Here is an 18,806-nt window from a genome sequence, read left to right as displayed (position 1 = left end):
AGTGGCTGTATCAATTTACATTCCCACCAACAGTGCAAGAGGGTTCCCTTTTTTCCACACCCTCCCCAGCATTTATTGTTTGTAGATTTTTTGATGATGGCCATTCTGACCGAAGTGAGATGATATCTCCTTGTAGTTTTGATTTGCATTTCTCTAATGATTAATGATGTTGAACATTCTTTCATGTGTTTGTTGGCAGTCTGTATATCTTCTTTGGAGAAATGTCTATTTAAGTCTTCTGCCCATTTTTGGATTGGGTTATTTTTTTTGATATTGAGCTGCATGAGCTGCTTGTAAATTGTGGAGATTAATCCTTTGTCAGTTGCTTCATTTGCAAATATTTTCTCCCATTCTGAGAGTTGTCTTTTCGTCTTGTTTATGGTTTCCTTTGTTATGCAAAAGCTTTTAAGTTTCAATAGGTCCCATTTAAACGTTTAATTTTGTTTTTATTTTCATTTCTCTAGGAGGTGGGTCAAAAAGGATCTTGCTGTGATTTATGTCATAGTGTTTTCTGCCTATGTTTTCCTCTAACAGTTTGACACTGTCTGGCCTTACATTTAGGTCTTTAATCCATTTGGAGTTTATTTTTGTGTATGGTGTTACGGAGTGTTCTAATTTCATTCTTTTACATGTAGCTGTCCAGTTTTCCCAGCACCAATCATTGAAGAGGCTGTCTTTTCTCCATTGTATATTTGTGCCAGTACCATACTGTCTTGATTACTGTAGCTTTGTAGTATATAGTCTGAAGTCAGGGAGCCTGACTCCTCCAGCTCCATTTTTCTGTCTCAAGATTGCTTTGGCTATTCGGGGTCTTTTGTGTTTCCATACAAATTGTGAAATTTTTTGTTCTAGTTCTGTGAAAAATGCCAGTGGTAGTTTGATAGGGATTGTATTGAATCTGTAGATTGCTTTGGGTACTAGAGTCATTTTCACAATGCTGATTCTTCAAATCCAAGAACATGGTATATCTCTCCATCTATTTGTATCATCTTTAATTTCTTTCATCAGTGTCTTATAGTTTTCTTCACACAGGTCGTTTGTCTCCTTAGGTAGGTTTATTCCTAGATATTTTATTCTTTTTGTTGCAGTGGTAAATGGGAGTGTTTTCTTAATTTCACTTTCAGATTTTTCATCATTAGTATATAGCAATGCAAGAGATTTCTGTGCATTAATTTTGTAACCTGCAACTTTACCAAATTCATTGATTAGCACTAGTAGTTTTCTGGTGGCATCTTTAGGATTCTCTATGTATAGTATCATGTCATCTGCAAACAGTGACAGTTTTACTTCTTCTTTTCCTATTTGTATTCCTTTTATTTCTTTTTCTTCTCTGATTGCTGTGGCTAGGACTTCCAAAACTATGTTGAATAATAGCAGTGAGAGTGGACATCCCTGTCTTGTTCCTGATCTTAGAGGAAATGGTTTCAGTTTTTCACCATTGAGGATGATGTTGGCTGTGGGTTTGTCATATATGGCCTTTATTATGTTGAGGAAAGTTCCCTCTATGCCTACTGTTTGGAGGGTTTTTTTCATAAATGGGTGTTGAATTTTGTCAAAAGCTTTCTCTGCATCTATTGAGATGACCATATGGTTTTTCTCAATTTGTTAGTATGGTGTATTACATTGATTGATTTGCATATAGTGAAGAATCCTTGCATTCCTGGGATAAACCCCAGTTTTTCATGGTGTATGATCCTTTTAATGTGCTGTTGGATTCTGTTTGCTAGTATTTTGTTGAGGATTTTTGCATCTATGTTGATCAGTATTATTGGCCTGTAGTTTTCTTTCTCTGTGACATCTCTGTCTGTTTTTGGTATCAGGGTGATGGTGGCCTCGTAGAATGAGTTTGGCAGTGTTCCTCCTCTGCTATATTTTGGAGGAGTTTGAGAAGGATAGGTGTTAGCTCTTCTCTAAATGTTTGATAGAATTCGCCTGTGAAGACATCTGGTCCTGGGCTTTTGTTTGTTGGAAGATTTTTAATCACAGTTTCAATTTCAGTGCTTCTGATTGGTCTGTTCATATTTTCTGTTTCTTCCTGGTTCAGTCTCGGGAGGTTGTGCATTTCTAAGAATTTGTCCATTTCTTCCAGGTTGTGCATTTTATTGGCATATAGTTGCTTGTAGTAATCTCTCATGATCCTTTGTATTTCTGCAGTGTCAGTTTTTACTTCTCCTTTTTCATTTCTAATTCTATTGATTTGAGTCTTGTCCCTTTTTTTTTGATGAGTCTTATGTTTTATCAATTTCGTTTATCTTCTCAAAGAACCAGCTTTTTGTTTTATTGATCTTTGCTATCATTTCCTTCATTTCTTTTTCATTTATTTCTGATCTGATCTTTATGATTTCTTTCCTTCTGGTAACTTTGGGGGTTTTTTTTTGTTCTTCTTTCTCGAATTACTTTAGGTGTAAAGTTAGGTTGTTTATTTGAGATGTTTCTTGTTTCTTAAGGTAGGACTGTATTGCTATAAACTTCCCTCCTAGAACTGCTTTTGCAGCAGCCCATAGTTTTTGGGTGGTCGTGTATTCATTGTCATTTGTTTCTAGGTATTTTTTCATTTACTCTTTGATTTCTTCAGTGATCTCTTGGTTATTAAGTAGTGTATTGTTTAGCCTCCATGTGTTTGCATTTTTTACAGATTTTTTCCTGTAATTGATATACAGTCTCACAGCATTGTGGTGGGGAAAGATCCTTGATACGATTTCAATTTTCTTAAATTTACCAAGGCTTGATTTGTGACCCAAGATATGATCTATCCTGGAGAATGTTCCATGAGCACTTGAGATGAATGTGTAATCTGTTGTTTTTGGATGGAATGTCCTATAAATACCAATTAAGTCCATCTTGTTTAATGTATCATTTGAAGCTTGTGTTTCCTTATTTATTTTCATTTTGGAGGATCTATCCATTGGTGAAAGTGGGGTGTTAAAGTCTCCTACTATGATGTGTTACTGTCGATTTTCCCTTTTATGGCTGTTAGTCTTTGCTTTATGTATTGAGGTGCTCCTATGTTGGGTGCATAAATATTTACAATGTTTATATCTTCTTCATGGATTGATCCCTTGATCATTATGTAGTGTCCTTCTTTGTTTTTTGTAATAGTCTTTGTTTTAAAGTCTGTTTTGTCTGATATGAGAATTGCTACTCCAGCTTTCTTTTCATTTCCATTTGCATGGAATTTCTTTTTCCATTCCCTCACTTTCAGTCTGTATGTGTCCCTAGGTCTGAAGTGGGTCTCTTGTAGACAGCATATATACGGGTCTTGTTTTTGTATCCATTCAGGCAGTCTATGTCTTTTGGTTGGAGCATTTAATCCATTTACATTTAAGGTAGTTATCTATATTTATGTTCCTATTACCATTTCCTTGATTGTTTTGGGTTTGTTATTGTAGGTCTTTTCCTTCTCTTGTGTTTCCTGCCTAGAGAAGTTCCTTTAGCATTTGTTGTAAAGCTGGTTTGGTGGTTCTGGATTCTCTTAGAATTTGCTTGTCTCTAAAGGTTTTACTTTCTCCATCAAATCTGAATGAGATCCTTGCTGGGTAGAGTAATCTTGGTTGTAAGTTTTTCTCCTTCATCACTTTAAATATGTCCTGCCACTCCCTTCTGGCTTGCAGAGTTTCTGCTGAAAGATCAGCTGTTAATCTTATGGGGATTCCCTTTTGTGTTACTTGTTGTTTTTCCCTTGCTGCTTTTAATATTTTTTCTTTGTATTTAATTTTTGATAGTTTGATTAATATGTGTCTTGGCATGTTTCTCCTTGGATTTATCCTGTATGGGACTCTCTGTGCTTCCTGGAGTTGATTAACTATTTCCTTTCCCATATTAGCGAAGTTTTCAACTATAATCTCTTCAGATATTTTCTCAGTCCCTTTCTTTTTCTCTTCTTCTTCTAGGACCCCTATAATTCGAATGTTGGTGCATTTCACGTTGTCCCAGAGGGCTTGAGACTCTCCTCAATTCTTTTCATTCTTTTTTCTTTATTCTGCTCTCCAGTAGTTATTTCCACTATTTTATCTTCCAGGTCACTTATCTGTTCTTCTGCCTCAGTTATTCTGCTATTGATTCCTTCTAGAGAATTTTTAATTTCATTTATTGTGTTGTTCATCACTGTTTGTTTGCTTTTTAGTTCTTCTAAGTTCTTGTTAAACATTTCTTGTATTTTCTCCATTCTATTTCCAAGATTTTGGATCATCTTTACTATCATTATTCTGAATTATTTTTCAGGTAGACTGCCTATTTACTCTTCATTTGTGAGGTCTGTTGGGTTTTTGCCTTGCTCCTTCATCTGCTGTTTCTCTCTCTTCTCATTCTGCTTAACTTACTATGTTTGGGGTCTCCTTTTCGCAGGCTGCAGGTTCGTAGTTCCCGTTGTTTTTGGTGTCTGTCCCCAGTGGCTAAGTTTGGTTCAGTGGGTTGTGTAGGCTTCCTGGTGGAGGGGACTAGTGCCTGTGTTCTGGTGGATGAAACTGGATCTTGCCTTTCTGGTGGGCAGGTCCACGTCTGGTGGTGTGTTTTGGGGTGTCTGTGGCATTATTATGATTTTAGGCAGCCTCTCTGCTAATGGATGGGGTTGTGTTCATGTCATGCTAGTTGTTTGGTATAAGGTGTCCAGCACTGTAGCTTCCTGGTCGTTGAGTGGAGCTGGGTCTTGGCGTTGAGATGGAGATCTCTGGGAGCGTTTAGCCATTTGATATTACATGGAGCTGGGAGGTCTCTTGTGGACGCGTGTCCTGAACTTGGCTGTCCCACGTCAGAGGCGCAGCCCTGATGCCTGGCTGGAGCACCAAGAGCCTGTCATCCACATGGCTCAGAATAAAAGGGAGGAAAGAAAGAAAAGAAAGAAAGAAAGGAAGGAAGGAAGGAAGGAATGTAGAAGATAAAATAAAATAACGTAAAATAAAATAAAATATAGTTATTAAAATAAAAAATAATTATGAAGAAAAAAATTTTTAAGTAAAAAAATGGACAGCCAGAACCCTTGGACAAATGGTCAAAGCAAAGCTATAGAGACAAAATCACACACAGAAGCATGCACATACACACTCACAAAAAGAGAAAAAGGGAAAAATATATACATATCATTGCTCCCAAAGTCCACCTCCTCAATTTGGGATGATTCGTGGTCTATTCAGGAATTCCACAGATGCTGGGTACATCAAGTTGATTGTGGAGATTTTATCCGCTGATCCTGAGGCTGCTGGGAGAGATTTCCCTTTTTCTTCTTTGTTCACACAGCTCCCGGGTTTCAGCTTTGGATTTGGCCCTGCCTCTGCATGTAGGTCGGCTGAGGGCTTCTGTTCTTCGCTCAGACAGGATGGGGTTAAAGGAGCAGCTGATTCAGGGACTCTGGCCCACTCAGGCCGGGGGGAAGGACGGATGCAGGGCGAGCCTGCGGCAGCAGAGGCCAGTGTGACATTGCCCCAGCCTGAGGTGCACCGTTCATTCTCCCAGGGAAGTTGTCCCTGGATCATGGGACCCTGGCGGTGGCGGGCTGCACAGGCTCCCAGGAGGGGAGGTGTGGATAGTGACCTGTGCTTGCACACAGGCTTCTTGGTGGCTGCAGCAGGAGCCTTAGTGTCTCATGCCTGTCTCTGGGGTCCGCGCTGATAGCCGCGGCTCGCGCCTATCTCTCGAGCTCCTTTAAACTGCGCTCTTAATCCCCTCTCCTTGCGCACCAGGAAACAAAGAGACACGAAAAGTCTCTTGCCTCTTCGGCAGCTCCAGACTTTTTCCCGGACTCCCTCCCAGCTAGCTGTGGCACACTAGCCCCCTTCAGGCTGTGTTCACGCAGCCAACCCCAGTCCTCTCCCTGGGATCCTACCGAAGCCCAAGCCTCAGCTCCCAGCCCACGCCCGCCCCGGCAGGTGAGCAGACAAGCCTCTCGGGCTGGTGAGTGCTGGTTGGCACTGATCCTCTGTGCAGGAATCTCTCCACTTTGCCCTCTGCACCCCTGTTGCTGCGTTCTCCTCCGTGGCTCCAAAGCTTCCCCCCTCCGCCACCCACAGTCTCTGCCCGCAAAGGGTCTTCGTAGCTTGTGGAAACCTTTCCTCCTTCACAGCTCCCTCCCAATGGTGCAGGTCCCATCCCTATTCTTTCGCCTCTGTTTTTTCTTTCTTCTTTTGCCCTACCCAGGTACGTGGGGAGTTTCTTGCCTTTTGGGAGGTCTGAGGTCTTCTGTCAGCGTTCTGTAGGAGTTATTCCACATGTAGATGCATTTCTGATGTATTTGTGGGGAAGAAGGTGAACTCCGTGTCTTACTCTTCCACCATCTTGAAGCTCCTTACAATGAGGTATTAACTCACGCAGGTCAAAATGACAATTATCCAAAAATCTAGAAACAATAAATGCTGGAAAAAGGTGTGGTGAAAAGCGAACCCTTTTGCACTGTTGGTGGGAATGTAAATTGATACAACCACTATGGAAAACAGTATGGAGGTTCTTTAAAAAACTAAAAATAGAACTACCATATGACACAGCAATCCCACTACTTGGCATATACCCTGAGAAAATCATAATTCAAAAAGAGACATGTACCACAGTGTTCAGTGCAGCACTATTTACAATAACCAGGACATGGAACCAACCTAAGTGTCCATCAACAGATGAATGGATAAAGAAGATGTGGCACATATATACAATGGAATATTACTCCGCCATAAAAAGAAACGAAATTGAGTTATTTGTAATGGGGTGGATGGACCTAGAGTCTGTCATACAAAGTGAAGTAAGTCAGGAAGAGAAAAACAAATACCATATGCTAACAGATATATATGGAATCTAAAAAAAAAAAAAGGTATTGATGAACCTAGTTGCAGGGCAGGAATAAAGAGATAGACATAAAATGGACTTGAGGACATAGGGTGGGAGGGCGAAGCTGGGGCTAAATAAGAGTAGCATTGACGTACATATACTACCGAATGTAAAATAGTTGGCTGGTGGAAAATAGCACAGGGAGATCAGCTAGGTGCTTTGCGATGACCTAGAGGGGTGCGATAGGGAGCATGGGAGGGAGGCTCAAGAGGAAGGGGATATGGGGACATATCTATGCATATGGCTGATTTGCTTTCTTGTGCAACAGAAACTAACACAGTATTGTGAAGCAATTATACTCCAATAAAGATCTATTAAAAACAAAATTCCTAAGGCTTTCTCACATGGAATAGAAAATGTGCCTGGAATACCCTCCTTCCTCTTTTCTTTGTTAATTGTCAAGTCCCAGGCCAGACTCCCCTTCATCCATCATTTTCTCTGTAAGCAGCCTAGCTCTCAGTGATCAATACTTTGAAGGAGTTTGCTTATACTTTGGTATGCTAGTTGGCACTAGCTACCTTGCACTGTAATGATCCCAACATAAATATGCCTAACTTCCTTGAGCTCTTTATATATAAATGTCACCCTTTAATATAGCAATAATTTCCTGGAGTGTGTTTTCTCCTACTGATATAAATAAAAAGAGCTGAGAAGAATGTAAGAGCTGGCATTTTCACTCCATGTTTTTGCTTTCTGTGTTAACAATCAAAAACAGATAAATAAACAAAATTGGATAATTTCAAAGGACTGTGTAAGAGACTACATACAGTGAAGGAGAGAAAGGCTGGTCTGAATCAAGAGGGAGGTAGTGGCCAAGGAAGAAGTGGCTCATTCATGGGAATCTGGAAAGCTACAAAACAATTTTCAATCTTTGCTCAGCCAAGTGTTCCGAGGAACTGATCCCAGCAGAGGGCTCAGTTCTGCCCAGGACTCCTTACATCCCACCTAACTCCTGGAACTCTCTATCCACAGACCTCACCTGATAATACTCTTCCCCAGGTCCCTGATACTCTAGCGACATTGACCTTTGTCAATTCCTAGAACACACTGAAAGCATTCATATTTCAGGGCTTTCGTGCTTGCTATCCCCTTTGCTACAGTGGTGTTCTCATGTTTATTTAAATGACAAGCTTCTTATTCTTTCGATCTCTATATATCGTCTCCACGGGACTTTCCTGCAATGTTCCTAGAAACATCTTCCCTGTCACTCTCTATCCCACTGTTTTATTTCTTCATAGTATCTATCACCATCTAAAGGGTTAACTTTTTTTTTTTAAATGTGTTTACGATCTGCCTCCTCCCACCAGAATATAAGCTTCTGAAAGACTAAAGTCCTTTCTGTTGTGTTCTCTGTGGTCTTTCTAGTAACAAGCAGTGTCTGGATAACAGTAGATATTTAATATCTGTTAAATAGATGTAAGAGAATATGTAGACAGGGTTAAAGCTGCACAAAGGGGATTAAAAGACAGCTTTCCAGAGGAGGTGATTCATAAACTAAGCCTTGAATAAATTGTATAAGTATTCAGACAGACTTTACAGTGAAGGAAACTGCAGGGAGCACTTGTGAAATTTATTTTTCACTATATGTAAAAATATGGAACTGCAAGTAGTTCAACATTCTGAGATTATGAAAGGTTTTGGAGTAAGAACAATATGTAACTCCTAAGGAACCCCTTTTTCTATTCTCTAAATCTACTGAAACATTGATTAGAGTCTTAGAAATTAAAGGGGTAAAGGGTATCTAACAATACATATACTGCCATTATAAGTTTGGATTTAGATATGATTAGAAGATTGACAGACTAATAATAATGTAAATTTAAAGAAGTTATATGATTAACAGACCTGTTTAATTATAAGGAAAGTAAAATCAGCAAAAACTTAAATTATTTTAACTAGCAACAATATGATCATCAACAATATGATCAACAATGTAACAGAGAGTAAAACTTAATCAGTTGCAAAAATATGTATAAAGGAGGCAGACCAAAGAGGGAAAGAGAATGCAGAAAGAGAAGCAGAAATCCACCAGAGAGAAATTCCCTGTTTTGTAGTTCAGTGTTAGGTTCAAACTGTACAGATAAGCTCAATGTCTTTTTCTTCTTATTTATCCCCACAGCCCAGCAGAGTCAGGTATCTAGGAAATTCTCAGTAACTGCTGAATTGACTGAACCATCCTCATCAGTGCCTTTGGGAGCTGGTACCTAAATTAGTTTTAATTTCCACTAAATTGGAGGGGAAAGGGTAGGATGTTAGACTGTATTTTCTTTTGTATAGAAAAAATTTTAAGTACAAGTAGTTTCAAGGTATTTTATTAAGTATTTGCTCCAGTGCAATGCTATTTGTAGCGGCCCAGTTACTTGGTTTTACTTTCAGGGACCAGTATGGTTATAATATATCACAAGGAGGAATAGCGTGGTGTTCAAAGTATGTGAACTCTATGACCAGACTGTCAGGGCCTAAACTCAAGCTGTGAGACCTTCGGCAAGTTACTTAACTTCTCTGCACCTCAGTTTACTCATCTATATACAGAAATAACAATAGTACCTATCGTATAGGGTTGTTGTGAGAAGTATAGGTAAAACAATAAAAACAATGCTTAGAATAAACACTGTAAGCACTATATAACATTTACTATCATTACAATTACTTTTTCGGTTGTTTTCCTACTTGAATTTGAAGATGATATTTTGACCATGAACAACCTGAATAGTTAAACTTTTTATGAGAATACAAACACTAATTATTTCACTCAAATTCCAAACAAGGATTATTTACTAATATGCTACTTACACTAACTGATTAATTGTCTTCTGCTGCTCCTTGGATCTTCTGTAACTCAGCAGCTTACTTTGTGCTGGTGCATCAACACCTATGTCTTCTGGGGGACGAACAATGGGAGGTAACTTCAAGTTCAGAGCCTCTTTTTCTGCTGCAATGGCAGTTTTGTTTGTATCTGACATCTTGGTCCCCTAAAGATTAAAATATACTCTGAGGAGAAAAAGTCTGTAAAGCCATTATTGTAAAAGCTAGCCTCGATATATTCATTACATATCAATATCAAAAATTCTAGGCCTCTTTATATCTTTTTCCCAAGGATGGCAGTTGAGATAAATGGGCAGGGATTCCTGTTAGAGCTCTACCATTCATTGCTATGAAGAAATGAAGCCAGTCACTTCCCGGTGAGTGAGGGCTTCAGTTTCCTCATGGCTGAAATTAAGGAACTGGATTAGATGCTCTCTAAATACCTGTACAGTTCTAAAATTTTGAGTTCAAATTTTCCCTAAGAAGCAAATCACAACAACAAAATCCAGTTGTTGAGGTATAATCCCTCTCCCCAAAAAGCTGATACTTTAACATCATTAATATTTTTAAACATCACTATTGTATCTTAGTTTTGCTACCTTCCTAGAAAGCCATACTATGATCAAACAAAAATAGGCATACTAAGTGCATAAGAAATCTAAAATGTCATATAAATGCTGAATAATTAACTGTGATATCAACTGCATTTGCTGCAGATGCCCACACAATTTGGAGATTCCTGCCTTGAAAAAGACAGTTTCTGCTGGCGCCCAGTTCAAAATCTCCTGCCCTGGGAGAGGGGTGAAGAGAAAAGCTGAGGACAAGAAAGTACCTCTCTGATTGTTTTCACTACTTCCCGGCTGCTCAGATAAGAGGGGAACGTTCAATGAACTTCTCCAATGGTGAAAGGAAGAGAGAAAACAAAGGTTGAAACCTCCGGAACGCCCTACGGGGTCCTGCCGAGCTAGGCAGTCGCCTGCCGCATAGAAACAAAGTTGTTGCCATAGAAACTGTCGCGGTCGCAACTGGAGAGACTGGGCAAATGTTGCCTGGAGAGGCAGTTGCTGAGCTGCCACAGATTAGGATTACCTGTCACAACAATAATTCATTACTCGAGTAAATGGAGGGTCAGTGAATGAGACTTTTTTACCTAACCCTCTTCCCTTAGAAAGGGCACGGAAACAGGATCTTCAAATTGTGGAAAACTGCAAGACTGGAAATTTGGATCCATTGGAAAATAGATTTATATAAACACTCTCAAGGAGGATCAAGTCTTCAAGTGTCCCCATAGCGACTTCCCTGTAAATATTATAACTAATCAAGATTTTCATTTATCTTGTTTCTCTATTCAGTATTTGTTTAGACAGCACTTCTTTCAGAAAATTTTTGGCAGAGAAGATTAAGCTGTGTAAATTTTTTGAGTATGCATGAAGAGAGAAATGTGAAACTTTGCTATTTGAGGCTGCACAATGGATACTCCATCTAAATGATAATAGCCTACACAAATACCATGTGCATAAATAAATTGGTAGATAAATAAATCCTGGTGGTGTATTAATGGCATATTCATTCAACAAATATTTGAGCATCTTCTATGTGCCAATCAGCACGTAAAGAATTTTTTTTTAATGAGAGTACAGCTTACACTATTGTGTCTGGCAAACAGTTGTTCCTCTAAAAATGTCATTTGAGTCAGTGAATGAACAAACTGAAATTCCTCCTAGCTTGTAAAAACAAACTATCTTTCTGTGGAAAACAAAACACTTGTATGTGATTTTTTGGTCACAATGTCTTTTTAAAAAATTTTATATATATATATATTCTTCTTTAAGATACTTTTCCATTATGGGTTATTACAAGATATTGAGTATAGTTTCCCATGCTATACAGTAGGTCCTTATTTGTTATCTATTTTTTATATAGTAGTGTGTATATTTTAATCACAAACTACTAATTTATCCCTCCCCCCACCTTTCCCCTTTGGTAACCATAAGTTTGTTTTCTATGTCTGTGAGTCAATTTCTGTTTTGTTAATAAATTCATTTGTATTATTTTTTCAGATTCCACATATAAGCAATATCATATGATATTTGTCTTTCTGTGATGGTTTTTTGACATGTCAATTTGGTTAGGCTAAACTACAGAATTGAACGGAGGACAGTATTATATCATGCACTCACCTTCTCCCAGTTACTCAAACACTAATCTAGGGCTGCTGTGAAGAGATTTTCCAGATGTAATTCAAGTCCCCTGTAAACTGATGTTAATCTAGGGAGATTATCTGTGTGGGCCTCACTCAATCAGCGGAAATCCTTTTTAAAAGTTTTAGACATGCCCTGAGTTAGACTCCAAACAGCAGGTAGGTGTACAGGTGCTCTCCCCTCTCTGGCTCTTTCCTTCCTGACAGCCTGCCCCTAAAGATTGTGGACTTGCTTCATGAGCCCCCACAGTTACATAAGCCAGTTCCCTGTAAGAAACCCTATATATAAACATACAAACAATGGATACATATAGGGTATATATATAATCTACTGGTTCTGCTTCCCTCATTAGATCCTAACTAATACAATGTACATCATTTTTCAAACAGCTTTTAATAGGTATAATTTACATACTATAGAATTCACCATTTTGAAGTATACAATTCACTGGGTTTTTCAGTAAATTTACACAGTTGTGCAACCATTACCAAGATCCAGTTCTAAAAAATTTCCACTGCAAAAAGTTCCCTTGACCTCATATACACTCAATCCTCACTCTCACCTCCAGTCCTAGGCAACCACTGATTTGCTTTTGGTCTCTATAGGTTTACAACTTCTGAAAATTTCATATGAATGGAATCATGTATTATGTGGTCTTTTGTGTCTGGCTTCTTTCACTTAATAATGTGTTTGAGGTTCATCTATATGTAGTATGTGACAGAAGTTCATTCCTTTTTACTGATGGATAGTCTTCCATTATATGGATATATCATATTTGGTTTATTCATTCACAAGCTGATGGACATTTGGATTGCTTTCAGTTCGGGGCTATTATGAATAATCCTTCCATGAACATTTGTGTGCAAATCTTTGGATGAACATACATTTTCATTTCTCATTGGTAGGAATTGCTGGGATAAATGATAAGTGTATGTTTGATCTTTTAAGAAACTGTCAAACTGTTTTCCAAAGTGGCTGCAACATTCTACATTTCTACCAGAAAAATATAAGCATTCCAATTTCTCCACATCCTTGCCAACACTTGGTATTGTTTATCTTTTTTATTTGAGGTATTTGAATGGGCATATAGTGGTATCTCATTGTGGTTTTAATTTGCATTTCCCTAAACGCAAATATGTTGAATATCTTTTCATGTGCTTATTATCCATTAACGTATCTTCTTTTTTGATGAAATGTCTATTTAGATCTTTTATCCATTTTTAAATTGGAATATTTCCCTTTCTATCATTAAGGGGTAAGAGTTCTTTACATTCTGGATACAAATCCTTTATCAGATAATTTGCAAATATATTCTTTTGGCCTGTAGCTTGCCTTTTCATTTTCTTAATGGTATCTCTTTTTTTAACATCTTTATTGGAGTATAATTGCTTTACATTGTTGTGTTAGTTTCTTTGGGAAGTTGTGACACTTTCAGAACACCTGCAGATACTTTCTCTTGAAAGAACTGACAAAAGATAATATAAGATAATGAAAAGAGGAAGGTACTGAACCATGGATATACTACATTCCTATGTGTGCAAAAAAGTGGGGGGAAGGGTATAAATTCATAAATGTTTGTGCATGCATAGGAGTCAGAGGCGGGAAGATTACCTTTTTTTCACTACGAATATGTTTTTACTCTTTGAAAAAATTAAAATATCAAAAAAAAAAAAACCTAAAAGAAAGTATGACACTTCAAGGCATGTGTCTCAAACTCGGATTAAGACTGCTACAGTGCTACAAAGTTAAATTAGATCAGCTTGCTTGAAGGAAAGTCATTTTCTAATAGGATTTTTTTTTTTTTTTTTTTAGCCTCCCGGAGCGGGTTGCAGGATCTTATTTCCCAGACCAGGGACTGAACTCTGGGCCTCAGCAGTGAAAGCCTCGAAGTGTAACCACTGGACCGCCAGGGAATTTCCACATTTTCTAATAGGGCTTTTATCTTTCAGCTTCTTTAAGATTGAGTTCTGCCAAGATGCATGAAGAAAAATGCCATTTCAAAATTTATACTTGCCAATGTGGGTACTATGATACTATGAACTGGAGTACTGAGACTTATTTTCTTAAGTCAACTGATACAGTGTAATGACTTTTACCCTAGATTACATACATACCACCAGGCATCCAGTTACCTTGTCAAATGCTTGCTGCGTGGGGAGAGGGGAGGACAGGAATATACATTTCAAATGACTGCAAAATTCATCCTTCTTTTAGAAAAGGCTTATTTTCCTCATTGTAAGCCAGGGGAAAGGGTATGGCTTATTATTAGATACCCAATAAATAAACATTCTAGTTGTAGGAGACGAGAAAGTACATACAAACATATCACTTGTCGAGAGAAGCGAATTCTCAATTTGTTCTTTGAATCTTAAAGAGTTTTTTCTTCAGTTAATCACAGAGTATTAATTATATTCAACACAAAATCTGTTTCTTGAAAACTCTGTTCATTCGGCTTTCAAAGAAGCTACATTTCTCATATCCTCTTACTTACTGGCTATTCTCAGTCTCCTGTCATTCATTCAGCAATGTCTGTTTGGTCTTGAGCAGGTAACTTAATGTCTCTGGTCCTCACATCCGTAAATGACGTTTTTAGCAGTCACCGCTCACTAACTGGGAGCTACTATATATCGTTCGTAGTTACCACCACAAAAGCTCTGCTCCGCGCGTCGGCGCTGGCTAGGCCTGAGGTGAACCCACCACACCTCGGAAGAGGGTGAGTAGCCTCGGGAACGCTGTGGAGAAGTGAGCAACACTTTCCACACCCGAAGCCAGGCTGGCAATCCGGGTGGAGTTCCCTACGCTCTCGCGCGAGGAAGACCCAAGCAGCACCAGAAAGCACGGGGTTAACAACCAGGAACTGCGCCAGCCTCCGCCGGGGAAGCGAAACCCATGACACCACCCCAGCCAGTTCCGTCTTGGGCGCGCCTTCGCTTCTGCCCGCTAACTGCACTTTCGATAAAACCATGGAGTCTAATATTTCCCTCTGGAACTTCTATATTTTCTTCATTTTTCCAGCCTTATGACTCTGGTTGTAGATAAAAATTAAGCTGGGATGGATTAGAGACAGGAGTGGCTATGGAAAAAAGGAGCTGGTGAGCGGGCCTGGCGAAAGTGCGTGGCGGGAGCACAGTGCGCCCTCTCTTCGCCGGCCGGAAGTTGAGGGACTGAATGGGTTCCGGAACCGGCGGCTGCGGCTCTTCTGTTTCTACCTGACGCTTAGCGGTCGCCCAGCCTCAGGTCTCGTCAGCCTCTGGGCCACCAGGTTCATGTGGAGGCTCCCAGGCGCCCGCGCCGCGCTTCGTGGGGTCCGTACGGCGGTGGAGCGGCACAGTCGGGCCGAGGCGGCGACTGAGACCGCGGCAGGTGCGATGGAGCGCGCTGTGGTGCGCTGTGTGCCCTCGGAGCCTAAGCTAAGTCTGTCGTTCGCGCTGGCCGACGGCAGCCACAAGAACATGCAGCGCGACCAGAGCGAGCCGCTGGGTCGGGCCCTCAGCCGGATCGCTACCAATGCCCTCAAAGGCCACGCGAAGGCGGCCGCCGCCAAGAAGAGCAGGAAGAACCGGCCAAACGCAAGCGGCGGCGTGTCCTGTGCGGGGCCTGGGCCCGAGCCGGCTGCAGCCTGCGAACCCGTGGTGAAGCTGTACTACCGGGAGGAGGCAGTGGCTGAAGACGTGCTCAATGTGGACGCCTGGCAGGACGGTGCGGTGCTGCAGATCGGCGATGTCAAGTACAAGGTGGAGCGCAACCCTCCCGCCTTCACCGAGCTGCAGTTGCCGCGCTACATCATGGCCGGCTTCCCGGTGTGCCCCAAGCTCGGCGTCGAATTTGGGGATCCCGCCGGCTCCCTCTTCCGCTGGTACAAGGAAACCAAACCCGGAGCGGCGGAACCTGAGGGCGGAGGCCCCTCATCGTTGTCTCCCTCTTCGCCCTCTCCTGGTTGGACTGAGACGGGTGTGGACGAGCGCGTCTACACCCCGTCCAATGCCGACATCGGGCTACGGCTCAAACTTCATTGCACCCCAGGCAATGGGCAGCGCTTCGGGCCAAGCCGGGAGTTGGAAAGTGTGTGTCCAGTGGAGGCCGGGCCCGGCACCTGCACCTTTGACCACCGGCATCTGTACACCAAGAAGGTGACGGACGACGCTCTCATCCGCACTGTCTCCTACAACATCTTGGCCGACACATACGCCCAGACTGAGTTTTCGCGGACTGTCCTGTACCCGTACTGTGCCCCTTACGCCCTGGAACTCGACTACCGCCAGAACCTTATCCAAAAGGAACTCACGGGCTACAACGCCGACCTCATCTGTTTGCAGGAAGTTGACCGCAACGTGTTTACAGACAGCTTGGTGCCGGCCCTGGAGGCCTTTGGGCTGGAGGGCGTGTTTCGAATCAAGCAGCACGAAGGCCTGGCCACTTTCTACCGGAAGTCCAAGTTCAGCCTCCTTAGCCAGCATGACATTACTTTCCATGAAGCCCTGCAGTCTGACCCACTTCACAAAGAACTGCTGGAGAAACTGGCTTTGTACCCGTCAGCGCAGGAGAGGGTGCTCCAGAGATCTTCTGTACTTCAGGTAGAGTAACTCCGCCAGTCTCTACATACTCGTTCTGGAAGGGGCGCCGGGGCCGGGGGTGCTTATAGAGATGAAACAGTCCAGATTTTACTGAAAGGTGTTTGCTCTTGTATCTTCAGCACGTAATTTAGCCTTCCTTTCATTGAGCAGATACTTATCGAGTACCTGTAATGCGCCAGGCACACTATAGGTTGCCTTGAACAAGACAAACAGGAACTTTTCATAGTGCTTATGATTTAGTGTTTAGCTAAATACAATAATTTAATAGCTAATATTTTCTTAGTACTTGCCAAACACTGTTTTGACACATTTTAAAGAATTTAAAGTCTCTGGCATGTTGTACAAAGTGCTCCGTAAATATTAGCTGTTATTTTAATTTTGGGTCATAGTAATCCTACTGTACCCGTTTTATAGATGTTATCCTAAAACTCTGTTGTCCGGAGTTTTTAGGTAGTTGGTTTTGTTCATAGTAAGAGCAGCTGCCATTTTTTGAGCACCTACTGTGTCTCATGCACCTCTGAGTAAGCTCATTTAATTGAATCCATACAATTAAATGTCCTCCTTGAGGTGGATGATATTGTCTCTTTTTTACTCATGATGAAGCTGGTTTAGGAAAAAGAAGTGTCCCTCTCCAGGTCACACTGCTGTAAATGGTAGAGTGGGTATTCAAAGCTAGTTCTGCCTGACTCCAAAGCCCACGCTTACCCACATAAAAACACGGTCTCCAACCTTAGCGTTGTCATCTAAAATGTATTCATGCTATCTCTGTGTATTGGACTGTTACTAAAATGTTATGCTGAATCCCATTCATTTATATTCCAAAACTTAAAATTGTTTCATAATTTCAGTCATACTTCATCAGCAGGGAGGCATATGGAATAAAATGTCAGTTCATCATATAGTTTTAGATTTAAAAAAAATTCAGATTGGGAAATAGCAACTGAACTTGGCATTTTCTGTTTATTTTAGGTTTCTGTTCTTCAGTCTACAAAGGACTCTTCTAAAAAGATATGTGTTGCTAATACCCATCTCTACTGGCACCCCAAAGGTAGGTTTTATTGGTTTTCTCAAGTGGCTTGAACGTGGTAACGTAACGTCACGTCGGTAAAGCTGTTTTACACAAATACATCTTTTTCTGTTTTTTGAGTTTTATTGAGATATAGTTGACACACAGCACTATACAATTTAAGGTGTATGGCATAATGACTTATACATATTGCAAAATGATTATCACAGTAAGTTTAGTTAAAATCTATTACCTCATATAAATACCCCCCAAAAGGTTTTTTTCCTTGTGATGAGAACTTCTGGGGCTTACTCTCTTAGCACCTTTCAAATATACCACCCAGCAGTGTTAACTATAGCCATTGTGTTGTATATTACATCCCCAATACCATTAATCTTATAACTGGAAGTTTTACCTTTTGACCACCTTCATCCAGTTCCTCCCCACACAAATACGTATCTTGAATGTCACCCAGATACTGTGGTTTGTGAGTTTTTTGTGTTTTTTAACTTAAAGGCAACTTTAGAAAGTACTTAACATTAATGTTTTTTATATTCACAGGTGGGTACATTCGTCTCATTCAAATGGCAGTAGCCTTGGCTCACATTAGACACGTCTCTTGTGATCTGTATCCCAGAATACCAGTTATATTTTGTGGGGACTTTAATAGTACCCCATCAACAGGAATGTATCGCTTTGTCATCAGTGGCAATATTCCAGAGGATCATGAAGACTGGACTTCCAATGGGGAAGAGGAACGATGCAACATGTCTCTTACCCATTTCTTCAAACTGAAAAGTGCTTGTGGTGAACCTGCTTACACAAATTACGTTGGTGGCTTTCATGGATGTCTGGATTACATTTTCATTGACTTAAATGCTTTAGAGGTTGAACAGGTGATTCCGTTACCTACTCATGAAGAAGTTACCACCCACCAGGCCTTACCTAGTGTTTCCCATCCCTCTGATCACTTAGCACTTGTATGTGATTTAAAATGGAAATAGATTTGTGTCTGATGGAATTTAAATCTGCTTCAGTAGGAAATTTAATATGAATCAAAGCTATGTGTAACCTTCAAAGAGGAAAACTAGGCACTAAGGTAAAATATTCTTACCATACGAGTTATGTTCTAGTGTCTTCATTACATGACTATCATAATGGTTGCATAATATAGTTTCTCTACCCTTTTTTTTCTACACTTGGAGGAAAAACAAATATATTTATGACCAGCAGGAAGAACATTGGGTACTTTTTATACTTTTTTTTTTTACTAGTAATTAAGAATTTTGTAAAAAACCATTTGAATGATCCTGTAATTTTTCTATCATAACACACATTTCAAATTAAATCGTGTATATAATTAGGGGGAAAGCGCATACAAGTTAAAGTGAGAGGCTTATTGTGACACATGGA

General features: G+C 40.3%; 2 protein-coding genes across 2 annotated transcripts in view; one reads left to right on the top strand and one right to left on the bottom strand.

The window, feature by feature from the left end:
- DNAH12 (dynein axonemal heavy chain 12) overlaps nucleotides 1–14,365 on the bottom strand; it is a gene marked incomplete at its 3' end in the record, with an annotated part of 226,000 nt that extends 211,635 nt beyond the window's left edge. The window contains exons 1-2 of the mRNA XM_079713687.1: nucleotides 14,305–14,365; nucleotides 9,601–9,779 (exon numbers count right to left, since the gene is read on the bottom strand). Coding sequence (XP_079569813.1) covers nucleotides 9,601–9,770 — 170 coding nt within the window. The 5' untranslated portion in view covers nucleotides 9,771–9,779; nucleotides 14,305–14,365. The remainder of the gene's footprint in view (nucleotides 1–9,600; nucleotides 9,780–14,304) is intronic.
- Nucleotides 14,366–15,079: 714 nt separating this feature from the next.
- Nucleotides 15,080–18,566, top strand: PDE12 (phosphodiesterase 12; the record flags this gene model as incomplete). The annotated part of the gene is made up of 3 exons (XM_079712159.1): nucleotides 15,080–16,387; nucleotides 17,357–17,435; nucleotides 17,955–18,566. 3 exons carry the CDS (start codon nucleotides 15,080–15,082, stop codon nucleotides 18,395–18,397), a joined length of 1,830 nt encoding a protein of 609 aa, XP_079568285.1. The 3' UTR covers nucleotides 18,398–18,566.
- Nucleotides 18,567–18,806: the final 240 nt, after the last annotated feature.

The sequence above is a fragment of the Hyperoodon ampullatus genome (assembly GCF_949752795.1).
Source record: "Hyperoodon ampullatus genome assembly, chromosome: 10".
NCBI classification, from domain to species: domain Eukaryota; kingdom Metazoa; phylum Chordata; class Mammalia; order Artiodactyla; family Ziphiidae; genus Hyperoodon; species Hyperoodon ampullatus.
Note: the sequence above shows the minus strand (reverse complement) of the source record. Positions and strands in the feature narration are given on the sequence as shown.